Source organism: Protomyctophum parallelum (genome assembly GCF_964188405.1).
Source record: "Protomyctophum parallelum genome assembly, chromosome: 4".
In the NCBI taxonomy this organism is placed as follows: domain Eukaryota; kingdom Metazoa; phylum Chordata; class Actinopteri; order Myctophiformes; family Myctophidae; genus Protomyctophum; species Protomyctophum parallelum.
In genome coordinates, this window is record NC_139700.1 from 8,816,797 (window position 1) to 8,843,013 (window position 26,217).

Below are 26,217 nucleotides of genomic sequence, written 5' to 3' on the forward strand. Positions count from 1 at the left end.
AGGCCCACATACAGGACAGGAGGCTGGCAGCAGAGGCTGAGACGTTCACAGTCAAATCCCATTTATCACTTAGCAACTCCAAGGATTTCACTGTGCAAAATGAGCTTTGAGGGAAGCAAAACCAGTGCTGTGCGGGGAGAGAGATAAAAGCATGGACGAGGAGGAAGGGGGGGGGGGGGGGGGGGGGGGGAGAGTCTCCGTGCCTCACTTGACGTGTTCGGCACTATGCGAGGAGCAGTAGTATTTTTTATGTGCTATGAAGGTGGACAGGCTGCTGAACTTGATGTTACACAGCCGACAGAAGCGCGAGTTACCGTTCTGCACGACGGGAGACACCAGCGAGGTCTTAATAGGACCGGCGGGGCCGAGCAGAGCCGGAGGAGGAGGAGCGGGGAGAGGGTGGGAGGCCAAGGCCAGGGCGGCCTTCTCCGGGAGGAGAGAGGCCACCACGGTCTCCCTCAGGGCATCGGGCTGCGGGCGACGCAGTCATAGAGAGGGCCCGGGAGGGGGACACGGCCAGGGGGGAGCTGGTCGGAGGGGACGCTCCCCCCCCGCCGCCCAGGGGGCTACCATTCATCAGAGGGGAGGAGGGGGAGGCGGGCTCTCTCTTCACCCGGCCGTTGATGCTGTCTCGGTGGAGTCGGGAGCCCGGCCTGGGCAGGCCGAGGGGCGGCGTGGAGGTGGCGGCCCGCGCTGCACTGTCCCTGGGGCTGACGCTGGGGCTGGGGCTGAGCTTGCCGCCGGCCGGAGGCTGCTGCTGGGCCTCGTGGGGCAGCTGCACGGAGAGGATCAGGCCATGGACGCTCTTGAAATGCTCCACCAGGTCACAGGCGATGGGCCTGTCGGGGCAATAGGGACAGGTCACGTGGGGCGAGCCGCCGCCCAGGCCCCGGGCCCCGGTCACCGCGGGGGTGGTCGTGTGTTGAGGGGACGCGGCCTCGGAGCCGGGCAAGGCGGAGGAGGGGCGAGGGCTGGGCGTGGAGGTGCCCCGGGCGTGCGACGACGCCCAGTCGGCGGGCAGCGTCTTGGCCTCCAGGGGGTGGAGGACGTCGGGCCTGTTGGTGGGGGAGGTGGAGGCGGGCCTCTTCAGCCTGTGGAGCTGCTCCAGGGTGTGCGGCTGCAGGGTGGTGGCGGGGCAGTAGTAGGTCTTGTGCGCCAGGTAGTTCTCGATGCTGTTGAAGCTGATGCTGCACGCCGTGCACTTGTGGTAGTCGGTGAGAGGCAGCGCGGGGAGAATGCCGCCGCCGCCCCGAGGCGTCTCCTGGAGCCGCGGTCTCTTGCTCAGGTCGATGGGGCCGTCTCCTTCGGGGCTGGACCTGCCCGCCGCGCCCGGCGACACCTCCCGCTTGACGGTCAGACCGGGGTTCGTGGGCGACGGGGCCGTGCCCCGGCCCGCGGCCGCGGCGGCTTTAGCCAGAGCCTCGTTCCTGGCCATGTGGATCTCGTACATCTTCTTCCTCTTGCGCGTGCGGAAGGGCTGCGGCGTGAAGGCGTTGGCGTTGGCGGCGGCGGCGCTGGCCTTGGCCAGGTGGTTGGCCCGGTGGTTGGACGGGTCGTGGCGCGAGGCGCAGTAGAAGCGCTTGTGCACGGTGTAGTTCTCGTGGCGGCTGAAGCGGATGTTGCAGGCCTGGCAGAAAGTCCTGGTGGGGTCCTCCTCCTGGTCCTCGGCCGAGCCGCTCGCCGGGCTCTGGCTGCCCTCGCTCGCTCTTCCTCCTCCTCCTCCTCCTCCTCCCCCTGTCGCGCTCCCCCCGCCTCCTCCCTCTCCCTCGGAGGAGGAGGACACTCCCTCTTTTGTTGTCCCCGGAGCTTCCATCTTCACCTCCGCCAGGAGCCTCCGGTTCTCCGTCGGTCTGCCTCCCGCCGCCGCGTTGTCCGAGTCGGTCGGGGAAGCCGACGCCGCTCGGCTGGCCGCGCCGCTCGCCGCTCCGCCTTGAGGAGAACTGGACAGACGGTGTGCGCTGGAAGGCGGAGCCGCGTCTCTGAGGACCCCCGGGCCGGACCCCGGGCCGGACCCCGGGGCCGGCATGTCCGCCTGGTGTCTGCTGGAGCAGTACAGCCTCTTGTGCACGTAGAAGTTGTTGATGTTGTTGAAAGTGATGTCGCACTCGAAGCACGTCGCTCCTTTGTGGGGAGCGGCCACGGCCACGGCGACGGCCGCCGCCGCCCCGGCGGGGTAGAAGGCGGCCGCCGGGCCGGCCTGGGGAACGGCCTGGTCCTGCTTGAGACGGCTGTGGACCATCTCCGACATCTTGGCCAGGATCTCCGAGGCCTGCGGCAAGATGGCCGCCTCGGGGCTAAACATGTACTGGGGGAGGAAGACCGCTCCGCCCGGCAACACCGACCCCAGACCGCCCACGTGGGCGGGACTCGACCCGGGAGTGGGGCTCGTCGGCTCCGCCTTCACCACGACGGCAGACGGACTCCTGGGAGAGGTCGAGGCCTGAGAGGAGACGGCGGCGGCGGCGGCGCGCCCCGTGCTGCTCTTCATCAGCGACTCTCGGTCGCCATCTTCTCTGGCCTCCTCCTCCTCCTCCTCCTCCCCGTCTCCGACCATGTCCGTCGCTGCTCGCCCCTCTAACTCCGAGTCCGAGTCGGGCTCCACTTTGATCCTCAGGTAAGCGCTCGTCGCGTCGGGAGGACTGCAGCCTCGCGGCGTGGCCGAGCCGCCGTTCGCCCCGGGGCTGGAGGAGTCCGGGCGGGGAACGCAGGCCGGGGGCTCCCTGTCCTGGGGGTGCGGCGGGTGCAGCTGGGCGCGGTCGGCGGAGGACGGGGTGCTCTGGCGAGGGGTGGGACTCCTCTCGGCCGGGACCCGGACCTCCAGGTGGGTGCGCACGTGCTGCTGGAGCTGCGCGGGAGAGTCACAGTTGTGGCCGCACACCTGACACTTCAGCACCACGCCGGAGTCTCCTGGACTCAGCCCTGTGAGGAGCAGAGGCACAAAGAACAGGGTCAGTGGATCGCAGCGGGAAATATAAAAAAAGCACAGGACAGAATTAACGTCATTTAACCCTTTTTGACCTGAGATCAGATTCTAAAAATGTCTTCTACATCCTGACAGCTTTCTGAAAAAGCCATGTTTCTATGTCAGTCGTTCTTCGATATTTCAAAAATAGCAGACCTACAAGCTCGTAGCGCGCCACTCGGTGGCGCGCTATGAGCTTGTAGATCTGCTATTTTTCAATAGCTAAAGCATAACATGATGCTAACACCAAAAAGGGAAAACCCAGTTTTTCCTTTCCATGTTGGATGTAAAAAAAGGTCTAAACCTATTCAGTCACGTCCTTTAGACAGTCATGTTATAAGTGTTGAGTAAAAGCATCTGGTACTGTATACAGTAGGCACCATGCTTTGTTCAGGATAGCTTGCATAAAATGTTGATGCACTCAATTTTAGACCATGAAACCCAATCCAAGCCAGACAAACGTTGCTTTACGATGGGAATGGGGTTGTCCGTTAAAAGGAAATACTGTAGACACAACCCCAAGCACTATACCAAGTTGTTAGTAGATAAAAAAAAAAAAAAAACGATCTGAATAATTTCGACACATTGTAGTGATTAACACATTGAGACCTATACCTGGCTGGAACTCATCTGTGTCACCTTAGCTTTTAACCACTTTAGCCATTATTTTTTTAAACTTGTAAACGCTTTTAACTCAAATCTTTGCCTCTGGGGGCATAGCTGGTACAAAATATTTTCAGAATGGTTGTCGAAAATGTTTGAGCACCACTGATACAGAAACATCAGTTTTTCCCAGAAAACTCTTCTAGGATTTAGAAGACATTTGTAGAATCTGGCCTCAGATCTTATAATGCAGTGGTTCCCAAACTTTTTCACGTCAAGGACCCCCAAATTGACACCAATCAGCCCGCGGACCCCCCCATTTGAAAAACATATGCCAAGAACCCCCCATAAGAGAAAGGTTTTTCTCTAGGACCCCCACTTTTTTATTGTAAAATCAATGTAATTTTAACTCTGAGAGTGTACAAATGAAACCAAATGGACCCGTTAGGGTCCATTTAGTTCCATTTGTACACCCTCAGAGTTACAGACCCATAAAGGGTACATTTGGTTACAAACTATCATTTAGCTGGGGGACCCCCCTGGAACTCCCTCACGTACCCCTGGGGGTCCCCGGGAACCACTGTTATAATGGGTTAACCCATTTTGGGCAGGAACCCCTTTTGGTGTTAGCATTACGTTATGCTTTAGCTATTGAAAAACAGCAGATCTACAAGCTCATAGCGCGCCACCGAGTGGTGCGCTACGAGCTTGTAGGTCTGCTATTTTTTCAAAACACAACATATAGCTTTTTCAGAAAACTGTCAGGATCTAGAAGACATTTAAAAAAAAATCTGATCTCAGGTCTGATCTCATGGCTTAAGCAGCAGAAAATGCAGTGTTTTTTTTTTTATACCTATGGCCAGAGGCAGCTTAGGCAGACCCGGCCCGGGGGAATAGACCTCGCTGCGCGAGCCGGGCTGACAGACCATGTGGGAGGTGACCAGGTGGCTGTACAGGATGTCTCTGGTGGTGGAGATGAAGCCACAGCCGTGGCACACGCCGTTCAGCGTGTCCGTGTGCACCTTCAGGTGGCGCTCGCAGTTGGCCTTGGTGGTGAACGCCGACAGGCAGATGAGACAGACGAACGGACGCTCGCCTATAGACACAGAGGGACGATTGTTAGTAATAATAGTCATACATTTCATTTATAAGGCGCCTTTCAGGGCGCTCAAGGTCGCCGTGCAACAAGTTAAAAGCAGTCGATTACAAAACACAGTTTCAAAGCAACAGGAAAAAGAATATGCTACAGCTTGCGGCAGAAGACACAGATAAGCCTGCCTAAACCGGTGAGGTTTGAGGTGGGTTTGAAATGAGGTGATTGAGTCCATGTTTCTTATATCAGGGGGGAGGGAGTTCCAGAGGTGAGGGGCAGAGCGGCTGAAAGCTCTTGACCCCATGGTGGACAGACGGGCTGGGAGGACTTTCAGTTTGATGGAGGAGGCAGACCTAATGTCCACGTGAAGAAGGTCAGTCAGGTATGGGGCAGCGAGGTTATGGATGGCCTTTAATAAAATGAAGGAGTATGTATCTTATATTCAATGTGGTATTTCAATTGTTTTCAACCAGTGCGCACGCCAGAAAAATAAAAACATATATTTATTTTTAACACGGAGCCCGCCAAAAGCGGCGAAAACGTAGCCAACAGCATTGGATTGTGGGACAAAATCTTAGCCAACGATAACAAAATATTCTTCAGTTTTGGGTCTGTGAGGCTAAATCTCATCAAATGGTGGTCCGTGGCTCAAATACCGAGTAAATAATGGGCCTTGATATGAAAAGGGTTGACTAGAGCACCGAAGTCCTGATGTCACTGTCAGTAGAGGGCGTCAGTCCCCAGGTTCGTGTACCTTTTATTTGCATTGTAATCTCCATAGGCTCATGGCCTCTGTGTTTGAAAAATAAACCGATCACCCCGGCCTTTTCACTCATATGGATATGAAGCCTCGGCCGAAGGTGGAAATGTACAAATATACCCAAAGAGTAACAAAATAAGCGTTAGAAACGAGTCAAATAACCCAGAGACTACATTTCCGGGTAGGCTGAATCTGACCGTCGCACAACAGAAACTGAATGTTAATTACGTTTATTTTCATTTTAAATGTATTGATATTTAATGTTTCGTGGTTAGTACGAGTCGAGTCACCACCAGCTGAGCTTACGTCAACGAGGAATCTCAGGAACGCAATGTGTTGACGGCTGGGCGTGACGTATATTAGCAGCGACATTGCCTTCATATGTAGTTCAAGGCTTTTGCGGCCACATTAATTCCATTTTCTCCAGAAACTGGCTGTATCAAATATGGACATCATTAACGACGCACAGCCACCCCCCTGACAGAAAGACCGGGGTGGTCGGTTTATTTTTCAAACACAGTTCTTATATGAAGCGACCTAAAATCGCCCTATGGAGATTTCAATGCAAATACAAAAAGACATGAACCTGTGTATTGGTGCCCTCTACTGAAAGTGACGTCAGACTTCGGTGCTCTGTTTGATGGGAAGCCAGTGGAGTTGGTGTAAAACAGGTGTGGTGATGTGACTGATGAGATGGCAGGGGGGAGGAGAGAGAGGAGGAGGCAGGGGGGAGGAGAGAGAGGAGGAGGCAGGGGAGAGGAGAGAGAAGAGGAGGCAGGGGAGAGGAGAGAGAAGAGGAGACAAAGTAAGTCAATGTGTGACTTAGAGAGGAGGGTTTTTGATAGGAAACCCAATAAATTGACTAACAAAAAAAACATTTAAGAGTTCCAGAGCAGTTGTTCCATGACCATAAGTTAAATGATTACAGGGCGGCCATACGTTGGAATTGCAGCAGTGGTGGGAAAAGTACTCAAATGTTTTACTTAAGTAAATGTATAAATACTGCAATGTAGAAATACTCAGTTACAAGTAAAAGCCCGGAATTCAAAATTTACTTGAGTAAAAATACAAAAGTATTGGTGTCAAAAAGTACTTAAAGTACCAAAAGTAAAAGTACACATTTTGCAGCATGTTTTGTAATAATAATCAAAATCTACAAAATAAGTAACTAGTAGTAACTAAAGTTTTAAAATAAATGTAGTGCAGTAAATGTACAATAGACGTATAGTGGAGTAGAAGTAAAAGTGTACTGGCAACTGGCAATAAGTAAATGTCCTTATAGTTACTTTCCATTCCACCACTGTCTGTCAGTTTAGTCTACTGCGGGAACCCCTTTTGGTGTTTTAAACATTATGTTATAATTTAGCTATTGAAAAACAGCAGATCTACAAGCTCGTAGCGCGCCACCGAGTGGCGCTACGAGCTTGTAGGTCTGCTATTTTTGAAAAACCCGAAGAACGACTGACACGGAAACATAGGCTTTTTCAGAAAACTGTCAGAATCTGATCTCAGGTCAGAAGGGGACGCCGTCTCACCACTGTGGGTGCGCATGTGAATCTCCAGGGAGCTGGCGCTGGGGCAGCTCTTGTTGCACTGCGGGAAGGGGCAGACGCGCTCGTTGGGGTAGGAGTCCTTGGGCTTGCTGTTGTCCTGCGGCGGAGGCGAGGCGGCGGCCGGCGGCTGCTTCTGGCGGCTGGCGCAGTAGTACATGAGGTGGGCCTGCAGGTTCCGCTCGCTGCGGTACCAGATCCCACAGTCCTTACACGGGAAGATGTCCTCTGGTGGGGGAGACAGTCACACAAAGGATTAAGTACGTTGTCACATTTCTAAGCTCAACATAGGAACACCGGTGAGGCCGCTTTTTGGGTCTATGGCCCCAAGTTGTGGAACACACTATACCACTGCACCTTAACCCATTCTGAGAGATCAGATTCTAAAAACGTCTTCTACATCCTGACAGTTTTCTGATAAAGCTATGTTTCTATGTCAGTCGTTCTTCGATTTTTCAAAAATAGCAGACCTACAAGCTCGTATATGAGCTTGTAGATCTGCTATTTTTAAATAGCTAAAGTATAACATGATGCCGACACCAAAACGGGTTCCCGTTCAGAATGGGTTAAAAGGGGCGACCTGCCTTGATGTTTTTAAGAGCGAGCTGAAAACTTGTTTCAACTTGGCATTTGTTTAGATTTATCTTGTCTTCATATTCTATGTTCTGATACAGATTTCCTTACCATTTAATTTTTTTTTAGTTTTGTATTGCTATTTTTATTTGCTAATTTGTATATATTGTGTCTTGTATTGACCTGCTTTTTTTTCCGGCATTCCGCTGCTTGTTATTTTTTCTGTGAAGCACTTTGGGTTGCATTTTATGCATGAAAATGTGCTATATAAATAAAGTTTATTATTATTATTATTATTATTATTTGTCCGATCGGAAAATGAGCACCGAGCAATTATTTGATGGACTCCCTCTTTACCACTTGAACCCCAGTGTCCCTATCCCTTTTCTTTTCTTCTTCAATTTTAAGATTTTGCAACCCATTTTTCAATGTCAATGTCAATTATCTAATAGTAATCCTGGAGGAGGTAGTTTAGTGTCCCTATTCTGGGCATGTCAAAATAGGTAAAAAAAAAGGCCAACTTTGATGAAAATAGCCAATATATAAGTTCACAATGTGTCATAATGGGGTGCAGTACTTAGTTTAGACAGTTTTTGGTCATTGGTTAGACCAGTCATTAGTCCTACAACCTATCTCAAACCCTCACCCTAAACCTAACCCCACACGGGGCAGCACACCTAAACCTAACCTTAACCCATGTCTAACCAATCACTAGTCTAAACTAAGTATGCACCCCTCATAAGGCTGATGCCATAATAATCTACGGGGGTCTGTGGGTTTTCCGTTATTATGATGCATGACATACAGTATGACAACATCTACCTCTCATAGCCTGCCTTCAGTCTGCCTTTGCGATGCATATTGCCCCAGGCACCCACAAAGTGATATTAGTATGGCTATACGCGAGGCTATATAACATCAGCATCTCCACTTATATAAACCCTTGTGATACGTTATTAATTACAGTATATAAAGTGAGGTAAAATGTATGACAAGACGCTAATTGCATCATTCTAGTTTATTTAGTAATTGGACAGTAACAGTTTGTTTGCACATGGAAAAAAAAAACTACATGCGGTCCACACTTACGTACGTGACATTCCTATGCACATACAGTGCGTATGCAGTACATACATGTGCAGATGGCACATAACGCTCAACCACAAACAAACACCTTTCTCGTCCATCGAAGGAGCTCTGACAACAGCTGTGATGAGCACTTTGTAATCACATTACTTCACAGGTTACTACGGCAACAGGACTCTAAAGGTTATCGCGGAGCGGAGTTGTGCGAGAGAGAGAGAGAGAGAGAGAGAGAGAGAGTGACATGCCGCGGGGGGAATCAAACTAATCTGGTGTCGTATCGTGTGTTAATCCATTCTGGGCAGGAACCCCTATTGGTGTTTGAATAATTATGTTATACTTTAGCTATTGAAAAATAGCAGATCTACAAGCTCATAGCGCGGCACCGAGTGCCGCGCTATGAGCTTGCAGGTCTGCTATTTTTGAAAAATTGTGAAAATGTGGCATAATATGTGTATATCTTTTCAGAACGAATATTTTTGACTCAAATCTTTGCTTCTGAGGGGTCCCTGGAACAACATATTTTCTGATGGAGGTCGGTGGGCAATTGCATATTATATTTTGGGGTCCTTGACATGAAATATTGAGCACCACTGATATAGAAACATAGGTATTTCAGAAAACTGTCAGGATTTATAAGACATACATTTTGATGTCAGGCCAAAATGGGTTAACGGGGCTATTTATGATAACGCCCCATAATTAAGCGGCTCTTCAGAATGACTACGGTGTTAACGACAAGGGCAGGAAGGAGCAGTGGAGATGTCTCATCATGTTGAAACTCTCGCGCTTGATCTGCGGTGATTAATCACAGTGACAGTTCACTGTGTCTGTGTGTGTGTGTGTGTGTGTGTGTGTGTGTGTGTGTCACAGTGTGTGTCACAGTGTGTGTGCGTGTCTGACATCAGTGCAGCGCAGAACCAATGGGTAACTTTACCTGGAAGCCATGTGAGGAGACAAATCGCTATGCATTGTTGTGACACCGGTCACCAGTTTGTTGTTAAAGAGTAGCAACACTGCCATCGTGTGGTTTAAACGGTGCATTGGATATTTCATGTGAGTTTAACATGGGATGGAGAACCAATGCACGCTGATTAAAAGTGATGCAGTGATAATTAGGGGTGTAACTAACAGGTAATAAAAACTAATTTATTTAATTGATTATTTAAAAAAATATAAATAACAACACATAATGTATTAGAATAAAATAATCGATTTAGAAAGGATTTCATATTATATATATATTTATTTACAATAGCAGGAATTGCACATCTACAAGCTCACAATGCTTAGTATGCTTGTCGATTGGCAATTTCTGTGTGACACCGTGGTATGTCAAAGTATAATTTAGGGCAATATAAATACGTTGTTCATCGGGTATAATCCGTATTTAGTTCCATTGGAGTGTTTTTGTGTCAATTTGTTGAAAAAAAAAGCTTGATTATTTGATTAATCGAAATAAGTAATCGATAGAATAATCGACAGTTGCAGCCCTACTGAAAATCCCCAAATCACTCACTGTTGACGACGGCCGTGGCTAAGATGGCCGCCATGCCAGCCTGCTGCGGAAGCAGCTGGATCTCCGCCCGCAGTGCTGGCGAGTACACCGTGGACTCCTCCTTCACTGAGGGCTTCTGGGTAACGAGGCTCAACGGGGGGGACATGTGATCCACGGCGGAGGAGGAGGAGCCGCCACATGGAGGCGACAGGGAGGCGAGGAGGCGGTCCCCCGCCACAATCTCACTGGTCACCTTACAATACACCTCCTCATCTGAAACACATATACAGGGACATCTTCAAGGTCTGATCGGACCCTACAACCCGCCCTGCATGCTCAGATCGGCCAACACAGGGAGGCTGGCAGAACATTCACTAAAACAGCCGGGACAACGCTCCACACATACCAGACTCTTCTCCCTTCTGGCTCCAAAACTATGGAATGAACTTTCCAATTGCAATCACAACTGCAGACTCACTCCCAATCTTCCCCCGTAGTCCGACAGTGACAACTCACCTCTTCAGACTCCATCTTAGGCCTGACTCACACCTTCACAACAGATTGATGTATAGCTGATGCAGGAGACTTGTTTACTGATGCAAGCTCGCAATGCATTTCCAATGGGAGTCACATGGTTTGACACAACATTTGTGTTGTATGAGGGGGAGGGGGGGCAGTCGAAACACAGCCGAAAGCCGTACAACCAAAATGTTGTGTCAAACCATGTGACTTCCATTGGAAATGCATTGGGGCAAGATGTAAACAAAGGGTTTGTTTACATCTAGCATCCAACAATGTTGTATGCTACATGCGAAGCCTAGCCTCGACTACCTTACAGGCGCATGCAAAGGCTCAACTTAAGTCATTTAGATAGCAAACTAATCTGTCTGTCATCATACAGGACAAACACCCATCCTGGTCAGTTATTGTTTGTCTGTCTGTAATAATTGTATAAATGTTTAATGGTATAGCAGTATCCGAGTGTACTTTTGCTATATAAAAAGTTACCTTTGCTGTAGATGGTACAGTTGGCAGCTGCAGTATCAGAGTTCAACGTAACACGACTGAGCCAACAGTCTGCATCGCCACAAACCAGAGTTAGCCTCCAGCTCTGCAAAGGAAGAGAGGAGAGACAAGTGGACATTTTATTAAAAAAGCATTTTAAGGGAATAGCTGCAAACAATTCATGAGGAACCCATTTAGGGTGGGAACCCCTTTTGGTGTATTGAAAAATAGCAGATCTGAAAATGAGTGCAAATCTTTGAATATGTTTTCTTTCACACAAACGTTTTAACCCAAATCTTTGCTTCTGGGGGGTCCCTGGAACAACATATTTTCAGATGGGTCAGCGGCCAATTACAGATAATTCTGGGGGTCCTTGATGTGAAAAACGTTGAGCACCACTGACATATAAAGAGGGTTTTTCAGAAAACTTTTAGCATTTAGAGGACTTTTTTTTTTTGGAATCGGCCTCGGTCCTAAATGGGTTAAGAATAAAACAGTTTACAGAGATAAAGTGAGTGTATAGGAATACAAGGGAATCATAGAATGGAAGAATTAACACATGACTTTTGCTTTGTAACAGTTACCAATAGTTATTAGACTTTCATGTAACAAAGTTATTCTATAAGAGAATAGATACTGTAACACAATGCATGTAAATTGTTAGGGTTAGTGTGTGTAATTCTAAGACCATATGATACTTTATGTCAAACACATCAGATAAATCCCAAACACCAAAACACAAAGTGCCGCCAATTGAAATACACAGAACTTGGGCAGTGTCCACCGCATGCCGAGAGGCAAACGCCGGTCTGCAAAAGGCAGAGTGAAATTATGGACAGTCAAGTAGGAAATGAGAAATGAGGGTCGAACAAAGACACTCAGAAAAGCAGATATTAGTCATAAAAGAAAGCAACGGAGATTGGGAGAAATTAGAAAAAGAGAGGGAGGGGAAGATTGGGGGGGGGGGGGGGGGGGAGGGGGAGAAAGAGAGACAGAGACCTCAGGAGAGAGAGGAGAAGAAAAGACCCGAAAGAAGACCTGATGAGGTCGGCATGCTCCCATTCAGCCTGTCACCATAATAAGATCCCTGTGGATACACCACACAAAGACTGGGAAGTCAACATGGTCTCTCTCTCTGTGTGCGTGTGAGAGAGAGAGGACACATACATCCCACACACACACACACACACACACACACACACACACACACACACACACACACACACACACACACACACACACACACACACACACACACACACACACACACACACACACACACACACACACACACACACACACACACACACACACACACACACACACACACACACACACACACACACACACACACACCTGTGCATCCTCAGTTCAGTTCAGTACAATCTTGTCTTTGTTCAAATGAGGCCCCAAACATTCCCTCTCACAATCACTCCCAAGCCACATAACAGGCTTAACCCATTCTGACCTGAGATCAGATTCTAAAAATGTCTTCTACATCCTGACAGTTTTCCATTCTGACCTGAGATCAGATTCTAAAAATGTCTTCTACGTCAGTCGTTCTTCGATTTTTCAAAAATAGCAGACCTACAATTCACAGTATGATAAGAATCTGGAAACAAATCAAAACATATTTTAGGAACAACTCACTATCTTTTCTGCTCCCTATAGCTGATAACCCCTCATTTCTACCATCCCAACTGGATGATACGTTTGCGCAGTGGAAGGGTTTGGGTATACGCACAATTGGAGACTTATATATGGGTGGAACTTTTGCCTCATTTGCTCAACTGCAGGAAAAATATAGACTCCCTAGGAGTAACCTTTTTAGGTTTCTACAGGTTAGGAACTACATCCGTAACTTTTCTCCCACTTTTGAGAGAGCTACACCTTCATCCCTAGATGGGTTCCTTCTTAACAATACAGTACCAGACGTGAGGGTGTCACATCTTTATGAATCATTTCAAGTGGCAAAGCTACCTACTACATCAGCTATTAAACTGGCATGGGAAAATGAGCTGGGGACTTCAATTTCAGACGAGCTCTGGGAAGACAGCCTTGAAGAAATTAATGCAATTCCAGACATTGCCTTATCCAGTTTCGAGTCATGCATAGACTCCAATATTCCAAATTAAAATTACATAACATATACCCAGATATTTCTTCGCATTGTGACAAATGTAATACAATAAATGCAAATCTTCTTCATAGCTTCGCCCTTTGCCCTCGGATACAAAGATATTGGATTAAGATATTTGAGACGCTCTCTGATATTTTGAGGATTCATATTGACCCCGATCCTGTACTGATAATTTTGGGTTTGTCAGACTCCATGCCTATGTTGACGAGAGCGCAGAAACAACTCTTCTCATATGGTCTGATTACAGCGAAAAAACTAATTCTGACACACTGGAAGAAGGAGGAGGCTCCTGCATTTAAGCACTGGTTAAATGAAATGACTAGTACACTTCATCTTGAGAGAATAAGGTATTTCCTGAGAAACAGGGAGAGCCAGTTTGATAAGGTTTGGCTGCCCCTTGTCCATTACCTGAGTAGAAACGATTAATAGACAGGATACCATTGATATGGTTGACTGTACGCCATTTTATTTTCAGATGTTTTCCATGAGCTTTCTATCATCTTATTATATAGTATGCAGTTATCACTGAGCAGTATGGGTGGGAGGGTTAAGGGATTTATTTCTCTTTTTTGTCTTGTTTATTTTTTCTTTCATTTTGTTTAATAAAAAAAGTATTTCATATCATAATGTTTGTAATAATTTATAAATCTGTTCAATAAAAACATATTTGACAACAAAAAAAATAGCAGACCTACAAGCTCGTAGCGCGCCACTCGGTGGTCCAAGCTAACAGTTTGTGTATTGAGTTGTGCTTTCGTTTGAAACGTACCCATTCTGCATACTGTTAATAAATACTTCAATACTTCAATCAATCAATCAATCAATCAATCAATCCACTGCTCTCTAGTCTCTAGTCGCAGATGGGAGAATGAATGAAGCAGTGTGATGCAGTACAGGGTAGTCTACACCAGGTGGCAGCATTCGACCAGCACTGGAACTTTATGAATCCTTAGATCAACTGGAGTGGAGACCTTTGCCCCACAGGGCCTGATGAAGAGTGAAGTTATTTTGCAAGTGGACTATTTCGCTTGTTTCTTGTGTTATTTACCTCTCTAGTGTTATATACTGGGTTGGTTATGCATGCCTTTTTCCCCTCCATATGTTATGTATGTTAACAAGGACCATGTTGCTTTGCAATGTATCACTTTTATCTTCCTCGTTTCTCTAAAGAAGTAAAATATGTTGCGGTTCAGTTTTTTAACCTTGTGTGCTTACCCTCTGTTGCTAACCTCTCCCTGGGTATTGTAGTTTTATCTCTATACAAATCGGGGGCCGCTATAACAACCCAATTTCTCTGCAGAGATCCATTATGTTTTATCTTTATCTTATCGCATCTTATCTCCGTGACATTTCTCTGCCCTTGGAGAGAAAGAAAATGTAAACTCCAATGATGAAAGAGGAGGAAGGAAAAGTTTCTGAGAGACTGCCTAGTACCTTTAGAGGAACAAGAGGTAGAGAGTGAGTCATAAAAGGCTACAAGTGGGCCGAGGACAGGCTGTGTACACAGGATTTACTTTTACAGTCGGGGGTTGCCCAGGGTTTACGTTAGAAAAACCTTCTTTCATGGTTGAGGTGAAGTGCCCTGTGTTGTATTTGTACCAGAATATGATGACCTGTCTACTTCTCGTTTCTCCTCATCCGCCAACCAGTGGAGTATCTACAACAAGGCGAGGACAGCAGGCGTCCGCCCATTTTCTGCCTGGCCAAAATGAGGACAAAAAATGCCCAAAATGTAATTCTTGCCTGCCCAAAATGTAATTCTTGCCTGCCCAAAATGTAATTCTTGCCTGCCCAAAATGTAATTCTTGCCTGCCCAAAATGTAATTCTTGCCTGCCCAAAATGTAATTCTTGCCTGCCCAAAATCTAATTCTTCCCTGCCCAAAATGTAATTCTTGCCTGCCCAAAATGTAATTCTTGCCTGCCCAAAATGTAATTCCTGGAAACGCCACTGCCGCCAACCTCTACCAAGAACCTATTAGAAGGATGCAAACGAGGTTACTTTGGTCCAATCTGCAGTTCCATCACCTGCACTGACTGTAGTACCACTCAGAAAGTTTACGGGATGCCGTTATTATAGCGCACCTTCGGAGCAAAGCGTCTGTTAAAAAAGGGCCTCTAAATCTGAAAGAAATAACCGTGAAGATTACTCATTACTACCTATAAATTGAAAATAATGTTTTCAAAAGATGTTTTATACATTTGAAAACGGGACATAAGGAGATACTTTTACTTTTGGTATTTTAAAAGATATAATGACGACGTCGTCGTCTACCTAATGAAGATGAGTACGGTCAAAATCAAACTTCAAAAGAACTTAAAATGATATCGTATCATCCAATACGTTGAACAAAGACAAACATCATATTCGATGGTTTGGAGTCAGGAAGGAAGGAAGGAAGGAAAGGAGGAAGGAAGGAAGAAATGCCTTGGTCTGTCTAGTTCTGTCTGTCGTATACACTGAAGATGGAGACAGAGCGTATTGTATTTCATGGGGAACTAGCGCAGATGTGCAGATATGGCATCTTTTGTTTTAATTTGTAACCCAATGCTGGAGCCGTCTGAGCTCTAAGTACTGCTAATTTGTTTCAGACTAATTCATCAGGCCACAGCTTTGGAATTCACTATGATGATAGGCCAGTGGGGGGGGGGAGACAGACACACACACACACACACACACACACACACACACACACACACACACACACACACACACACACACACACACACACACACACACACACACACACACAGGCAAAAAGCAGGCAAGTTGTCTTCGGAAATTAATGAATTATTTTCTTTACAAATAAAGCATACCTCAAAGCTCTAAAAAGAGCGAACACCAATTATTGTCGTGAACCTCTCACAGGAATAGGAGTGAACTCTCGTAGCAGGGAAGTCGGAAAGGAAGACAAAAGGGCTTCAGTTCAGATGCCGTTTTGCAAGTGTGTGGAAAGCTAGCGAAAGCAGCGGGCGCAGAGGAGAGCCTGAGCAGAGCCAAGTCTACCTCCGGATCAGATGGGAGAGATAGGAGAGAGAAGAGAGCCCATGGTCTGAGAGGGACTGAAAGGAGATGATGTTCTATGAATCTACAGAGGCCACGATGCAGAGCCTCAGGACTCGTTGATATTCAGGAAATACGTACTATAGGAGCTCACAGGCATAGCCACAAAATATGCATGCATGCGGCATACCCACAGACACAGATCACATTCACGTATATGGACATACTTATACACACACACACACACACACACACACACACACACACCCATGCTGAGAATCAAAGGGACAACCACATTCTCACGCATCGCGCACGCACGCACGTGCACCCCGTAGGAGCCAGATAATGAGAATCCAAGAACAAGAGGCATAGGGCCAGGTCACATTTTGATGAGGTTTTGTGCGTGCGTGCGTGCGTGCGTGCGTGCGTGCGTTTAAGTAAGCCAAAAGAGAATGCAGATGCCTGAGATGTGGGGCTGAGTTAAGGAGAATGGAGAAGCCACCGGATAGCATCGGCAGCCTTTCACTTCCCATGGTCAGTCTCTCCAGAACAGACATAAAACCCGCTGAATATCAAACTCGACTCCTTCTATGCAACGGTATAGAGTCTGTTCTTCTGCAGGTACAGTATATATGGCAGTGAATGCTGGACCCTGAAGCCAACACTGCAGAAGTCTCTAGATGGGTGCTACACCCAGAATGCTGCGTGCAGCACTTAACATCAGCAAGAATCTGTATGATGGAATACCAAGGGTGAGCCAGAAGATAGCAGCCAGGAGACTGGCAGGACAGTGGAGACTGCCAAAGACGTCATGAACTGCCAGCCAGCAAATTGGCGCTGCGGGGGAACCAACACACGGGATGGGATGACTGGAAGAGACGATGCAGGGCTCGTCTGAGGACGACTTAGAGAGAATCTGGAGGAGAGGTGTCCTCTCCTCCAGTGACGTTGACAGCCATGACAGCCCATGTCATGGCTTACGAATGGATTCACCCTGCTACCCACATAACTTTATGCACATGCTGTTGGATTATTACAATGAAAATGTTTGTATCAAGGAAAGTGAAAGGCTATAGTTCTATAGCAAACTTACGGGAAAGTGCAAATAAACAAACACAAATAAACAAACATATTTAATAAGCATTCACCGCACAATATCCACTCAGATTTTTATCAGTGCCTCAAAACTCAATCAATATCTCTGAGCATAATGTTTGCCCAGACTTGATGGGCTGGAGTCAGGTGGAGATTCTCCATAAAGATAAGAACGTCTGTCGATGGTTAAGGTTCACATCTCAACCATGAGTTCAGACGTCTGTCTGTCTGTCTGTCTGTCTGTGTGAGCACTGTGTGGTGGGGGGGGTAGCACCTGCCCTAGCTTTGACCACCTTACAGGTGTATGCAAAGGCTAAACTTATGTAATTTAGATACCCTTTTATGTAGACATAGCACTCTATAGTGTATCCTAATAATTTCATTGCACAGATATTCTACCGTTAGACGCAAGGTTTCATAGTTAACTGCGACCTTCGGTCGCCAAAAAGTCAGATACCTCATTGGCCGCTATACAGTTCATTGGACGACCTGTATCGACGCGAGGGCGCCGGAAGTGCGGAAGGCACGCTTGCGCCACGCTGCCACTCAAGTGGACTATATATACTGGCCAATCACAGCGTGCCCTTTTTCCGGGACTTATCAGACCTGTATGTCTCCGCTCTGACGCACGCGGGAGCGTCTGTGAAGCACTAACCAAGGAGAAGCCTGCCCTCACTTGAGTACAGACAGACGCCCCAGAGCCCAAAGGAGGCGTCTGTCTACCTTTCTATATGTCTATGGGCAGGACATTATAGGCCTATACCCATGGAACGAGGCAGCAGCTGCTGCAGCTGTGTGTGAGAACGCTGCTTTAAGAATAAGACAGCCCAGGAGAAGAGAGTCTTTTGAGCTGCAGCAGTCTAAGCCCCCCCCCCCCCCCCCCCCCCCCTCCTCCTCCTCATGAATATTAACCAAGCTCTGAGCCCGGGCTTTAATCTGCCTGATCCCCCCGCACTGCTGCTGCCTGCCGAGACGATAGCGAATCTAATTATTTGGTCTGATATTAACCCCCTCCGTACCGTCACCACCTCCACCCCCCCCCCCCACCACCTCAACGCATATGAACATAAATGCACAAATATATATATATATATATATATATATATTATATACACCCCTGTGTTTGAACACACACAAACACGTGTGCATGTTGGCTCTTCAGCCACAGGACAGAGACCTTTTATTGCACATACTCCCAACTGTAACAGTGACATTCTCTTCTGTCTCTCTCTCACACTCACACACACGCACACACACACGCACACGCGCACACACACACCTCCTCACTGACTACAGCCCTATACCTCCCGCACAGCGCCCTGTGTGACGCCCTGTTCTTATCAGTCGCGAAAATGCCCTCCTCCTACGCTGATAAAAAAAAAAACCCTGAATGCAAATGATGCCAGGCTGATTCTGTTTCTTTACTTCTCTCCCCTCGGTCAGCCTCTGAACGGACGTTGAGTTCTCTCTGTCTCCCTCAGTCTGGTCTCTCTCTCTCTCTCTCTCTCTCCAGGGAGAGAGAGAGAACAATGATGGGGAGGTGGGTGGGTGGGTGGGTGGGGGGAGGTCTTTCCCTGAACTAACCCCAGAGCATAACCCCATCTATGTATATGCACTTCAATTAACCCCTTTTGGTGTTAGCATCGTGTTATGCTTTAGCTATTGAAAAATAGCAGACCTACAAGCTCATAGCGCGCCACCGAGTGGCGCGCTACGAGCTTGTAGGTCTGCTATTTTGGAAAATTCGAAGAACGACTGACATAGAAACATAGCTTTTTCAGAAAACTGTCAGGATGTATAGAAGACATTTTTTAGAATCTGATCTCAGGTCAGAATGGGTTGACAGCTTCAACCAGGAGTTCATGGCAAAGACCTTTCTTCAGAATGTGGATAAGACTTATTTACCGAGTCTGTGACATTATGGCATAGAGACTACTCATTATAGACTAGTCATTATTGTCAAATGTTTTATCTGCAACGAGGACGCCCCTTAACTCTGAGAGTGTACAAAATGGAACATGTGGTGGTTCCATTTGACAATGCCAAGTCTGTGGCAAGAATTTAATTTTGACAAAAATGTTCACCACAAGTCAGCATGGTGACGACCCTGCTTAAACCCATTTCAAAATACAGTATATATTTTTATTGTTACAGTATATATCACATTCTTGTCCAAAATAGGGACGGCGGGTTGAATATAGGTTAACCCATTTTGACCCGAGATCAGATTCTAAAAAATGTCTCCTACATCCTGACAGTTTTCTGAAAAAAAAGCTGTCAGTCGTTCTTCGGTCTTTTAAAAAATAGCAGACCTACAAGCTCGTAGCGCGCCACTCGGTGGCGCGCTATGAGCTTGTAGATCTGCTATTTTTCAATAGCTAAAGCATAACATAATGCCAACACCAAAAGGGGTTCCCGGCCCAAAATGGGAAAATAACCATTCCTGCTCTATGGCGCCCAGATGAGGAGATTAAGTCGTCTTCATCATACAAACTGTCAGTCGCTACAGTTACTGTACACTTCCTGCGCATCTGGGACTGAGTGTTTGTGTATGCAAATCTGACTGGCAGTGGTACAGTATACCATTTCATATTATTCATTCAGTGAAGTTTATACACCGCCTCCCTCCCTCCCCCCCATCGATTGTTTGACTAGGCGTGCCCGGCAGGCTTTAAATGAAGTCGAGCAAATAAGCTAGTTTAAGTATGCTTCCATGTGTGTTTTAGGAAGTATACAGACACCTCTTTGATACTGGTAACCCAAACCTTGAGATGTCACAGTTTGCAGAGCACAGCAAAGTGTTGATTTTACTCTGAAAGCAAGTAAGAATATATTCAAACAAAAATGGATGCACACATCCGCACTGTTGACGATGAACAAAGTGTGTGTCCCTTTTTACATGTTTGCTGTTAGATCAACAGTTTGGAGCCTTTTCCGAAAAGGTACCATATTGTTGTCTAGGAAACAACACGCCGTGTGTGCTTGTATATCTGAAAATAACATGACGTTATTATTATTATTAATAACGCTATAGCTATGGTTACTTCTCGAGAGCAGTGGTGGAAAGTAACTAAGTACATTTACTACCAGCTCACCTACCCTATACAAGCTCACAACGCATCGCATCTGCGACGCGGTGTGATCTTGTACGTAGATCTGCTGTTTCCAAAAAGATTTTCATACATTCGAAAACCTTGAAATGGGACACTCTGCATGATAAGTATACTTTCTGCTTTTGGTACTTCAAAACTACATTTCGATACACAAGTCAATTTTAGAATTCCGGACTTTTACTTGCAAACGGAGTACGTCTACATTGCAGTATTGATGCTTTTTACTTAATCCATTCAAAAATGGCAGATCTACAAGCTCGAGCTTGTAGATCTGCTATTTGTGGGGGGGGAAAAGGGGGAAAATGTGCTGCAAATCTTTTTTACTTAAATATTTGCTTCTGGGGGTCACTGACTGGAACAACATATTTTCAGATGGGGGTCGGCAGCCAATTACATATATTATTTTGAGGGTCCTTGACATGAAAATGTTTGAGAACAACTAGGTTTTTCAGAAAACGGTCAGGATTCTACAAAGACATTTTGTAGAATCGTCCTCAGGTCTGTAAATGGTTTATGGTGGGACTGTTAATTCGTCGAGACTCGACATCCTCATTGCGGTGAACTTCAAATCCCCGAGCGGGGAAGAGAAGGTAGAGTACAGTACAGTACAGTACAGTACAGTACAGTACAGTACAGTACAGTACAGTACAGTACAGTACAGTACAGTACTGTACAGTACAGTACGGGCCGGCCACTTGTTGCTCTCTCTTCCGCTGACCTTTTCAACCGCTAACCACCAGTCAGTCAGTCGTTCATTCACACACACTCCTCTGCTTCGCATAATCATTTAAATCGCTCATTTTCTCTTCCTCCCTTCTCCTCTTTCACGTTCTCTCTCTCTCTCTTCCTTGTTTCCAACCATTCACCTCTTTCTTAATCTTCCCATGCCTTTCTTTCTCCCTCTCTTCTCACTCCACCCAAATCTGTCTGCCCCTTCTCTCTCTCTCTCTCTCTCTCTCTCTCTACTATCTACTACAGGAAATGGTTTCTTTCCCAAATCCGGGAGGCTAGAGGGGCTGCTCACTGTCCCAAACAAAGAGGTCAGTGTGTGAATCCTCCAAAAATACAGAGAAGAAAAGGCAGATAAAAATCAGAAACCTACTCTCATCCGCCTCTCTCTCTCGTGCACGCACACGCACACGCACACGCACACACACACACACACACACACACACACACACACACACACACACACACACACACAGTTTAGTTTAGCGAGTGCACATGCACACGCACATGCGATATTCCATACACAACGACGTTCTCTACTCAAAAACGACAAAACGCTTACATGGCAACAAAACAACACACCAGTGGAGTGTCACCGAGTGTCACCGAGTGACACTGGAAAAAATATAGTATATTAAAAAAAAACTGATACAAAATAAAATACCTATTCCCTCGTGCAGGCATGCTCATGCACAGTCGCATGCGCGTGTGTATCAGCACACACACCTCAGAGAGAAAAGAAAATAAAGAGAGAGAGAGAGAGAGAGAGAGCCAGGTTTGATGAGCTGCATGCAAATGACATGTAAAAATATAAAACTGCGATACTTAAAACGGGCCCGGAGTAGATAAGAGATTTGAAAATGAGGCACTCTTGGAAAGCGGGCTCCTGAACTGCCGCAGATGAGGCTCAGAGATAGAGGGGATAGAGGTTCTCTCTCTCTCTCTCCCCTCCACCCTGCAGAAGCCCGTGCAGATGACAGGGAGATGCAGATACCAGCCAGTCACTGCCACTGAGTGATGAGAATGAACCCCCCCCATCCCATCCCATCCCATCCCATCCCATCTCTCCTTTCCTCTCTCCCTCCCTCCCTTCCTTCCCTCTCGTTCGTCTACTCCACCTCTCTTCTGTTGCTTTACCTCACAACCCCCCCCCCCCCCCGCCCCTCTCTCTCTCATTTCCTTATTGTCTAACATGTTTTGTTTTAACCCATTCTGACCGGGCATCCATTTTGGTGTTAGCATCGTGTCGTGCTTTAGCTATTTAAAAATAGCAGATCTACAAGCTCATATCGCGCCACCGAGTGGCGCGATACGAGCTTGTAGGTCTGCTATTTTGAAAAATCTAAGACACTTTTAGAATCTGATCTCAGGTCAGAATGGGTTAATAATGAAACTTGTCAGGATGTAATAGACATTTTTAGAATCTGATCTCAGGTCAGAATGGGTTAAGAGGTTTTTGCCCTCACCTCCCTCTCTTCCGTGTTGTATTTTGTTGTATATACGCTCCGTAAAAAAAAAGATACGTATGTTTTTTATTTTGCGCCCTCAAGAGTTGAACGAACACTCTGGAATTGGACGGTGTATTTTTATCCCCTCCTTCCGTTCATTCAGGCTCTGTGACAGACAGGCGGGTACGGACGGACTGACAGCCTCTGTCCTGCCGTGGGTGAGTTATAAGTCCAGGTAAAAGGTACATGCACCCTATATACAGTACAGTACAGTACAGTACAGAGCACACAGATTCAATCACCGCACAGATAAATGCTTGGCTGGGTTTCTGTCCTCGGGGCTATAGATGACGCACACGCACACACACAAGCACGCACACACACACACACACACACACACACACACGCACGCACACGCACACACAGGGCCACATTTTGAAGTAAGGGACGTGGGTAGCATGTCCTTCATCCAGATGGACAACCATTCTCACGTGGACTCAACGCAGCGTGGATAACATTAAGGAGCCATGCGTCCCTTTGAGAGACTATATAGATTGTAGATCGGCTATTTTCAAATGGCCTGAAATGTAAATAGGGCTGAAGTGGTTCAATGTATGTTTTGTAGTACTAACAATCTAAATCTACAGATTAGTATAACAAAGGTTTTCAAATAATTGTAGCGGAGACACCCGTTACTGGACATAGACTCTTTCTATAGCAATGAATGATATCACACTATATAGAGGAGACACCCGTTACTGGACATAGACTCTTTCTATAGCAATGAATGATATCACATTATATAGAGACACCCGTTACTGGACATAGACTCTTTCTATAGCAATGAATGATATCACATTATATAGAGACACCCGTTACTGGACATAGACTCTTTCTATAGCAATGAATGATATCACATTATATAGAGACACCCGTTACTGGACATAGACTCTTTCTATAGCAATGAATGATATCACATTATATAGAGACACCCGTTACTGCTGACGTCACTCGCTCATCTCCTGCATTTCAAAGGGGTTTGTGGAAGTTTTTCTGGTGACCTCGGGTCGTTGGAGTGCCTACTCAGACAGGGGTCAATAGGTCAGGGGTCAATAGGTCCTACTCAGTCAGGGGTCAAAGGTCCTACTCAGACAGGGGTCATATGTCCTACTCAGACAGGGGTCAAAGGTCCTACTCAGACAGGGGTCAAAGGTCCTACTCACAGGGGTCAAAGGTCCTACTCACAGGGGTCATAGGTCCTACTCAGACAGGGGTCATAGGTCCTACTCACAGGGGTCAAAGGTCCTACTCACAGGGGTCAAAGGTCCTACTCAGGCGGACATACGGACGGACAGACAGACACACATTGCTGTGCATATAGGAGAGAGCGTGCCACCGCTCAAAAACAAAACAAGTATTTGTTTTAACCCGAAAATATCACTTACAACAACTTTAAAATACAATACACAATCCAGCATTCAGTATTGCTTAATGCATCCGGATAACACGCGGATAAAAACAGTCTCATGACTCCTTTCCATTGTGGTCCAGGAGTCTTTGGCCGGCAGGCCGACAGGAAAAGGAAGTTTAGGTTCAAGTTGAAGCAGAGACTTTGATACATTTACAGGACAATGGAAGCTACGTTAGCCCATTTAGGCCCGACGTCGACGTTTAAAAAGAAATCTTCTAAATCCTGACAGTTTTCTGAAATACCTCATGTTTCTGTATCTGTGGTGCTCAATATCTCATGTCAAGGACCCCCAGAAATATCTGTATTTGGCCACAGACCCCCCCCATCTGAAAATATGTCGTTCAAGGGACTCTTTTATAGGAAAAGACTCGCTCACCGTATAGAAAAAGAAGTAAAACTCCTTAGACTGAGACTTAGAAAAATATTTTTATTTTTATTTTATCATGCTCTCATGGTGCTCTGTGCTCATGGTGCAATTACAAAGCAAACGTTTCGGTCCTATAAGACCTTCGTCAGTGCTATGGACCCCCCGGAAAACATTTGCAAAGATTTTAGTTGAAAAAAACATTCGCTCTGAAAGAATATATATATTCAAAGATTTGCGACACATTTTCACGATAAAAAAAAAAAAAAAGCAGATCTACAAGCTCTATGAGCTTGTAGATCTGCTATTTTTCAATAGCTAAAGTGTAAAACACCAAAAGGGCTATATACTTCCCGCCTAGAATGGGTTAGATGGCTGCTGCTGCTGCACCAACATCATCCACTCCATCTGTCTTGTGCCCTTTTTTCACATACATACCCCCCCCCCCCCTAGGGTGTAAACAAACTGTGGCAGAGAGGGAGAAAAATGGGGGAGAGCTGAAATAATTATTTGGCACGTTGACGCGTTTCACCTTCACTCGTCCTTCCAGGTGACCCAAAGTACAAGAAAGTGGAGGAGAGAGAAAGCGATGAAGGGGGGGAACCATTGAAGGGGGGAGGCGTAGGGGGGGGACCCTTTAAGGGGGGAGGCGTAGGAGGGGGGGAACGGTGCTAGAAGAGAGGGACTACCCAAAAAAAAAAAGTGTGTTTGGAAAGCCGTGGGTGGCGTCGTGCCTTATCGGCCCAGTTCTCCTGGAGAGATTATTGGGGGATTAGTGCAAACGCTTGTTTCTAAAACATGATGAGAAGACGCTCCGCGCGTGATAACGCTTTGAACTCCCGTATACTCTACGCTCTCCTTCTAGGATCCTGCCTTCCGGCGCGCTGTTCCGCGAGAGGAGAGGCAGGAAGAGGAGAGAGGGAGGAACAATGTGGAGAGAGAGAGAGACAGACAGAGCCCCGTGGAGTGGAATCACTCCTGTGGAAGAGAACACTGACTGAACCCCTCCCACCCATAGTCATCGACTTAGACAGACTCCCCCCCCCCCCCCCCCACCCATAGTCATCTTAGACAGACTCCCCTCTTCTCCCTTCTGATGTTGTATGTTGAATGTTCAAGAACATTCTCCTTAACCCATTTTTGGACTGAAGTCGATTAAAAACATCCTAACCTTTTTCCTGAAAAACCCATGTTTCTATGTCAGCGGTGCTCAACCTTTTTCATGTCAAGGACCCCCAGAATTATCTGCTATTTTCCAATAGCTAAAGCATAACATAATACTTCAAACTCCCGCTCCAAAATGGGTTAAGCATCGTCATAGAAAGCATTTTGCATATAAACCGCCGGTACCCCCCCCCCCCCCCTCTCACCGAATCAATGCCTTCATCACAGGCGAAACTTTGCAATTATATCAAACAACTTTGGGGCCAATTAAGAAACACTTTTACATTATCAGTTAATTAAACCATGGATCCCAATCGGAAAAAAAGGAGAACCGATACAATATCAGATCTGTGCTTTGATGATCCAATCGGAAAACAACGGAGGTGGCGTGTTCTGTTCTGTCCCGCGGGTTGCCATGACGAGGCTCGTCTTTGAGAAAGAGCTGGTTGTTCAGTTAACCAAAAAGCCCATCGTCCGTCGATCAGTAAACATTATTATACCGTGTTCTAAAGTCCAACAGCTCATATCAGGCAGAATATATTTAAATAGATAAATGGTTTTACG

At 46.6% G+C, this 26,217-nt stretch overlaps 1 protein-coding gene across 1 annotated transcript in view; it reads right to left on the reverse strand.

Annotated features, from left to right (window-relative positions):
- Window positions 1-204: 204 nt before the first annotated feature.
- zfpm1 (zinc finger protein, FOG family member 1) overlaps window positions 205-26,217 on the reverse strand; it is a gene marked incomplete at its 3' end in the record, with an annotated part of 111,621 nt that continues 85,608 nt past the window's right edge. The window contains 6 exon segments of the mRNA XM_083764130.1: window positions 205-471; window positions 473-2,919; window positions 4,419-4,661; window positions 6,954-7,196; window positions 10,144-10,395; window positions 11,131-11,233. Of these exon segments, the coding sequence (XP_083620256.1) occupies window positions 205-471; window positions 473-2,919; window positions 4,419-4,661; window positions 6,954-7,196; window positions 10,144-10,395; window positions 11,131-11,233 (3,555 nt within the window).